General features: G+C 35.6%; 1 protein-coding gene across 1 annotated transcript; it reads right to left on the bottom strand.

Moving 5' to 3' along the window:
- Window positions 1–1898: 1898 nt before the first annotated feature.
- On the bottom strand, window positions 1899–3628 carry LOC120349359. Its single transcript, XM_039419333.1, has 2 exons — window positions 3439–3628; window positions 1899–2562 (listed from the first exon to the last, which is right to left on the bottom strand). The coding sequence occupies exons 1-2, from the start codon at window positions 3541–3543 to the stop codon at window positions 2161–2163; spliced, it is 507 nt and encodes a 168-aa protein (XP_039275267.1). The 5' UTR covers window positions 3544–3628; the 3' UTR covers window positions 1899–2160.
- Window positions 3629–7695: the final 4067 nt, after the last annotated feature.

The following is a 7695-nucleotide window of genomic DNA, read 5'->3' as shown; positions in this document are numbered from 1 at the left end:
TTGTATTGAGTCTATTAAATTGAAGGCCAATCAGAGAGTAGCTTACAGAATTACTCGTGGAAGAGACAAATTTTTCTAAAAACCTCCTTCTTCTGGCTTAAGATCCCGACCTGAGAGGATGCACATGGAGTTTAGGGTTCTTCTTCTTCCTTTTTAAAAAAATTTAAAACTATTAAGCCAAACCCTTTTTTAAATGTAAAGTATTTGTATTAAATGTCAATTATCTGTGAACTCAGTGCTGTCAAAGAGTTCGTAATTTGTAAAGATTCCCATAAAAATAGCTTTAATTCGAAAGAAACTTATAAAAATCTGGATCACGCGTTAGCCCAGCAGTGACGAAAAGGAGCCTACCTAATTAATTATTGGAAATAATTAATTCAATCCACGAGACCATCTAGAACTTCAATTCAGTGAGTGATATTTCAAACGAGCTCGTTTTTCTACGTTCAGTGGGGTAATTAATAAAAAAAGCGCTATTCCAATTAATTGAATTAAAATAAAAGTCACCACGTGTTGAATAATATCACATAGTCCATAAGAACATTTATAAATTTATTAATATATGTAGGAAGCTTACTTCCACGCACGGCCCGAATTCATACAAATCCCTGAGATCTCATGTTTGAATATTAATTTATTAATTATAAATTTGTTAATTGAACCAAGTATAGTATATCAAACCTATAGACCGAACAGGTTTTTATTTGCAGAATTTTGTATTGATTGGAAGTCTAAGTACCAGTATTAAATATAATATATTTATGAATTTGAAACTCACTATTGTGAATATTAGCAAAGCCTGTGATAATTATTCAGATTTTGAAATAGATTATTTAAGTGAATTATAGATATATTGAATATTTTATACACATATTTTTATGGGAATATATTTTGTATTTTATGTCAGCATACAAATCGTAGAAATTTATTTTATCCTAGTTCATCTCGTGATATACAGTTTGAGCTGTTTAATATCAACAAATATTTAGCAGCACTTAAAATTATTGAATCAAGTAATATTAACTTTATTCAGAGCACTCAATATTTATCATCCTTTGATGATATTCATTTCATCTACCAGAACAAGTATATTAAGAAATTATATTAATAAGGTTCCAGTTATACCATATAAGGATCCAGAGAGCTTCAAGAACTGGCGTTGTAAGTTCTAAGGAATTTTGAAAGGGTATATTGGTGAATACTTGTATTCACGACGAGCGTTTTAAGAATCAACTAGAAACAACTATAGTTGGTCCTGATTATTCTCTAGTGGTACATGGTTACTGATAATCAGTCATCAAATATTCTTTTAATTTCCTCACTGGTATTCTTCAAGAACTTCACAGAAGCAGCGGTAAGAATTATCAATCACTGGTCATTGAACCTTATGGTAATTACTTATATTTGGAATATTCATGTATCTACCACTGAGCTAGAGCTGAGGTTTGAACCCAGTAATTTTGCGAGCCGGACGGCCTTAATTTTTGTGAATTTATTCGCAAAAGAGGGAATTTAGAGACTGCTCTTATAAATATCAGAAACATCGTATTATCTGTGAAGGATTTACAATCCACAACTTCACACAATGGCACCCACCAGTGGAGCGTGATGAAAAGCTTACCTACTCAATCTCACTATCAATGATTCATAAAATTATTGATAAAACTGAAACTGCAAGAAGTATAATCTGAAGTCAATTCGACAAGATATATCTGATGATCTATTGTAAGTTTCTGGCTAAAATAATTGAGTTGCTCTTCAAATTAAAATTTTTCAAGCTGCATAAATACAGACAAACTGTATCACACGAGTTTGATAACATAATTCTCATAATAGAGAAAAAATTGGATGGAAATTTCCATAAAAGTTATAGTAAAAATTTTGATTTTGATTCTTTGAATCTAGACATTGTATGCTGACCAGGGTTATAGGTTATTTGAGGCATTATAATACTGTTGTTATTCAGGAGGATAAGACCCTAATTAAAATTTTTAGAACTATATTAGTGTAATTTGTAAGCCATACCTGTCTATTGATGTCCGTTTAGTAATATATGTACATGACACTTGAAACTTTTAACACCACACAATTTTATCCAGAATAGGCACTATCACTGAATCAATTTTAACATTCTTGAAATTTGGCAACACACTTGACTATTTACTCGAAGTAATCCATAATAACGTCACCATGAACCAGTCGCCAGCTAACTCGCAAATTTCCTACTTCAGCGACCACCCGCAAAACTATGTAGCTACGACACCGGCAAATCAACAACCCCAGGACAATGCAGCGGAGACCCCACGAGAGAGAGAGGGAGGCAGCATATGCTCCATCAATTTCGACCCGCAAAACTTGGCCCAATTGTCTTCTACGAAGATCGATAACGTCGTTGATGCGATTAATTCCGATGAGAGTCCGGCTGAGGGAGATGAGGGAGTGAGGGCGTCCAACCCGGTACCGGCGTCTCCGCAGATCGCTCCAAACGTCGCCGAGGGAACGGAGAGTGCCGCCACCCAGTCGCCATCCGACGTGACCAGTCAACCGCCATCCGCCACCAACCTGGAAAAACGCAATACAACATTAGACTCTTCAGTCGGTTACCTTACCAATCTTATAGCAAATGATTCTACAAACGAACTCAAACTCATACTCAGTCAAATATTAGCAAGCCAAGATAAAAGCGCAGAAAGAATGGAAGCAAATACCAAAATCCTCCAAAAAGAGAACAAAATTGTCAATGAAAATATTACCAAGACTGTACAAGAGGGTATTAAAACCATGGATGAAAAATTTTCTAATTTCAAAGAGGAAGTGAAGAGTATGATAGATATTAAATAGATATGCAATCTACCATCATAAAAAAATTGGAAACCCATATAGATGATGTCACATGCCGATTGAACGAGCGGTTGGACGAGGTGCCCAGGGAAGTAGAAAAACAGGTGGACGTATTGGGTAAGGAGCTAGGCACTGCCATCATGGGAACTGTCATGGAAAAGGTGTTAGGAAATAAGGGCGAGATAGAGGCAAAAGTGGAGGAAAACAATAATAAAATAGCAGAAATAGTCAAGGAACAAAGTAACGTGCAGGCATGTATGGCAAATTTAGCGGAGGAGGGGGCAAAATCAAGTGAGAGATACGGCATGTTGGAGAATGCTATAGGCGGACAGCAGTTGAAGCTAACCGGATTGTATGATGAAGTGAATACACATAAGAAAATTATGAATGATAAATGGATCGCAAATGAAGAACGAGTCTCCAGAATAGAAACACGTATGGAAAATATCCCAGTCAGTCGAATGCAGTATACACCGAATGAAGTGGTAAACGGCACTCAGCTTTTCAAAGTCTTGGAAAATTTGATAATTCCTACCGTCATATGCAACCCCGACCATTCATAGATCAAATAAAAGCCATTCAGGAATTGATACCCACCTCTTGGTTAGTATGGCGTTTCCAACTGTCCAGTCTATTACTCGGCGAGCCACTGATGTTTTTCCAGAGCCGGATGCGAGATATCAATAGCCTGGAGGACTTCATCTCCCAATTCCTGCAGCAGTATTGGAGCAAACGTAAGCAGATGGACGCACTATCAGAGATTATATCATGCACATATGATGATAGAGGCAGACAGTCATATACTGAATTCGTAGCTAAGATGATGTGCAAAAATTCGCAACTAGACGAATCTTTGGCGGATGCATCACTAGCAAATATACTATCAAAAAAGCTTCCTTTCAATGTTTGCATGACATTAGCAGTATCCACGATTGCCAGTTGCAAAGAATTAATGGAACATTTACACTGTATCCAATCCGTTACTTCTGAATCAGTCAGGTAAACGATCGCACAGGAGACTCCAATCATTCTCTTCAGCATAACAACAATAGCTTCAGAAAAAGTTATAATGGTGAGAATCAAATGTCAAATGCCGGAGCAAACACTCAATACAAAAATACCCGAAAATAGTGGCAGAGGTCAATCGTTTGAGATAATTCTAGAAATAGATCTCAATATTACAATAGTAAACAACAAGATAGAGGCATATCATGATGGTAGAGATCGCTAAATAAGAATAATTACAAACGAGATGGAGGTCACAAGAATCAAGGTGAAACCATCAAAATCATAACCGACAAATACATCTTACACAGTAGCACATACAACAAAGTCACCCAAAACACAGCCAATAACCACCACCAAATCAAGAAATAAATGCTTCTAAAACTACATGGATATATGATACCCCCCGATAAATGCATACAAGCTTCAATGACGCAAACAAAGAAAAGACAGATACTTCAGCATCACATAATACTTGCAGGAACGATTCACCGAAAATATTATTATTGGAAGAACAGAAACCAACACCAAAAACCACTGCCACCATGAAATTAAAACACCCCGCAACATCAACCTCTATTAGGCATACTATTCCCCACGAAGGATCACTACCAAATATAAATAGTTACCAGGAGGAGACCGCCACTATGCATCCGCGCACCAAGCCTACACCCGCGCATCAATCGACCACACCGAGGCACCCAAGACGGGAAGGAAGACACCATGAGTACCGAGGACAACATGCAGGATCGGAGGAACGCCACCGCAAGGCCAAGAGACCAAACGCCCGAGCAGACACGGACGACCGACTGCATGACTAACTACAGGGAAAAGAGGCATGCACCGCAAGGCCCGAGGCGGAAAGTCAGGCGGAAGAAAAGAAGTACCGCGCGCGACGATACCGGCCGCATGCACGCTTCAAGAAGCAACGGAGGACACCGGACCGAAACCAGGATGGAGGACCGGAGATCGACAGCATGCATCCGCGGCACATTCGCTTTAAAGCAGAAGCTCAGCGATGTGACCGGCAAAATGGACATAATAAATGGAATGAACTGGAGCTACTGGAAGGACTAATATGGATTCATACAGGGATAAAAACGGAACTGAAAGGAAAACTACGATTGAAACATGCATGGATGATAATAATAAAGTGGACTACGTATTGAGTTTGATGAAGGATAAACAGTGTTTAAGAAGAGTGAGAGAAATAAGGAGTTATATTAATAAAAGGAAAGTACCTGACTATTATATGTTGAGAGATTATATTGTTAAAGGAATGATAAATGTTCTGATGTATTGTATACTATTTGTTATGGCTGTGACATTGATAAAAGACTGCGTTGTAGGTATGATAGAAAGTATTATGTTGTTGTTATTAAAAGAATCTATCATTGGGATGGAAAGGTAATATCATAAAAATAGTTATTTTTGTGAGCCCACTAATTATAACGAACTGAACCGAGAATATTAAATGAAAGTGACAGGAAAAATGCTTAACACTACAAGATGATTGGAAAAAGAATGGATAGAATATATTATCTTAAGGAAGCTAAGAATTGTTTGAAAAGGTATACAAGATACCGGAGTTTTATATTTATGAAGGATAAATCATCATCAGGACAGCCTCATCTAATATAAACAACGGACAGCAGCCGTAACTGAACGTAATACAGTTCAGTTGTATGAAGAAAGCAAACAAATTCAACCTGGTGGGAAAATATTTCTAATCTCAAACCGTATTATCGAGACACTAAGCGATAAGGATATAAACAATAATATTTTGATGAAACGTCATTGGCCTACCTGACAAGATATACGTACCAGACGAACGCCAACAATATACTTAATTAGCAGACGAGTATCCACTTCGAATAACAACACCTGAAAATAAAGAAATAAAAAATTTAAAAACCACCCTTTAATATCATCCTCACTAATGAAGCAAGAGAATAAATAACTTCTAATGTTAAAAGCCAACTTACCGTTTTATAGCAAGAAGAGACATCAAGATGGTGACAAGTGATGAACCGAAGCCAATGGAAACCAGCTGTCACTACGAAAACCAGAGTAGTCAATGCCTATTAAATCATCCAAGCTGATACCCCGAATAAAAAGATCAAGTGTCATATAAATGTGAATTGCATGTAGAGATATTATAAAAATATTATATTATATTATTTATGTATAAACTAATTGAGAAAATCACTAAATTATCCGCCAAATGATCAAACCGCATAGTTACCACCAAAGGCATTAAGCCAAAGTCTCATGTATTAGATGAATAAGAAGTTCTTGTTGATAAAACCTACCAAAGATTATCCTTAAAAATACATTATATGAAAGCAAAGCCAAATTCTGCAAGAGAATGAAATGAAAATGTACAAGTCACTGTTCTATGTTGAGGGGGAAAAAAATATTATTCTGCAAGTCAGAGAATTACCAGTTTGTTAGGTTGGCAATGATTTTGCACTAACGTTCAAATGTGCTTCGAGCCTGAGGGCGGAGCATGGATTAGAAAAAAGGTTTATATTGTGTATGGAGGAGGAGATAGTTTTATTTGTGTATTGTGTGTAGAAGGAGATTGGCCGATGTAAGGCGTATGTATTTGAATTGAATTATTTATTGTTGTATATGTTGTTGAATTGTTAGGAGGTAGTATTCTCAGTAGATTTATAACAGACTTTGTAACATGTATGATTTCTGATCCAAAACCAACTGGATCATAAAATTTATATTATATTCTCGAATTGTCGTTTTAAATCAGAAATCAGAGGGCGTATTGTGTCACGTGGTAAATTAATACCACCAAACATTTTAAAATGAACCAATGAATATAATAGAACATAAAATTGGAAAGAAGGTTAGACCTAGTCAAAGGATAAATCAACTCAAATCAAGTATTATTAGCGATTAGGAGTAATAGCATTATCAACAATGATAAGAAAACATGTATAATTGTGATTTAATAATTATGAGAACCCATTGGTAAGATCAAAAAAATTAAAAGCGGCTTACTTATTATTGGCGGATTATAAAAAAAATAAAATGCATGAACATTGAGGTTAGAGTTATTTGTTTACATTTTGAAAAGAATTAGTCGATCTTGGATAAATTGATAATTATTAATCAATATTGAGCAAACCAGCTGATTATTCGATCAACCCATATGACAGGTTGAATTATATAAAATTTACTCATAAAGGATATATTATGTATACTAAAGGAAGTCGATGTGTAGAAATACGAACACTCATTATTTTTGTATAAATATTTATTATAATCTAAGAAAGCATGATAAATCAAGAGTATACAAAACTCATATAAAGACTGAATGTATTAACATCGCATGTTAGGATTTATTTATGAAATCAATTTAAGATAAACACTCCATACATTTGTATAAAAATTCTTTTTTATTTAATTTTTCTATTATAAAGCCGAGGAAGCCCTGATTCCAAGGCAACCAATTGTATTGAGTCTATTAAATTGAAGGCCAATCAGAGGGTAGCTTACAGAATTACTCGTGGAAGAGACAAATTTTTCAAAAACCTCCTTCTTCTGGCTTAAGATCCCGACCTGAGAGGATGCACATGGAGTTTAGGGTTCTTTCTTCTCCTTTTTAAAAAAATTTTAAAACTATTAAGCCAAACCCTTTTTTAAATGTAAAGTATGTGATTAATGTCAATTATCTGTGAACTCAGTGCTGTCAAAGAGTTCGTAATTTTAAAGATTCCCATAAAAATAGCTTTAATTCGAAAGAAACTTATAAAAATCTGGATCACGCGTTAGCCCAGCAGTGACGAAAAGGAGCCTACCTAATTAATTATTGGAAATAATTAATTCAAT

Source organism: Nilaparvata lugens, unplaced genomic scaffold (assembly GCF_014356525.2).
Source record: "Nilaparvata lugens isolate BPH unplaced genomic scaffold, ASM1435652v1 scaffold9574, whole genome shotgun sequence".
In the NCBI taxonomy this organism is placed as follows: Eukaryota; Metazoa; Arthropoda; class Insecta; order Hemiptera; family Delphacidae; genus Nilaparvata; species Nilaparvata lugens.
This window is presented reverse-complemented; position numbering and strand designations above follow the sequence as displayed.

Coding starts and splice junctions, on each gene's coding strand:
- LOC120349359 (XM_039419333.1), bottom strand. CDS start 3,543: ATGAAGTCCTCCAGGCTATTGATATCTCGCATCCGGCTCTGGAAAAAC. Junction 2,563..3,438: donor AACGCCATACTAACCAAGAG/GTGGGTATCAAT, acceptor GCGTTTTTCCAG/GTTGGTGGCGGATGGCGGTT.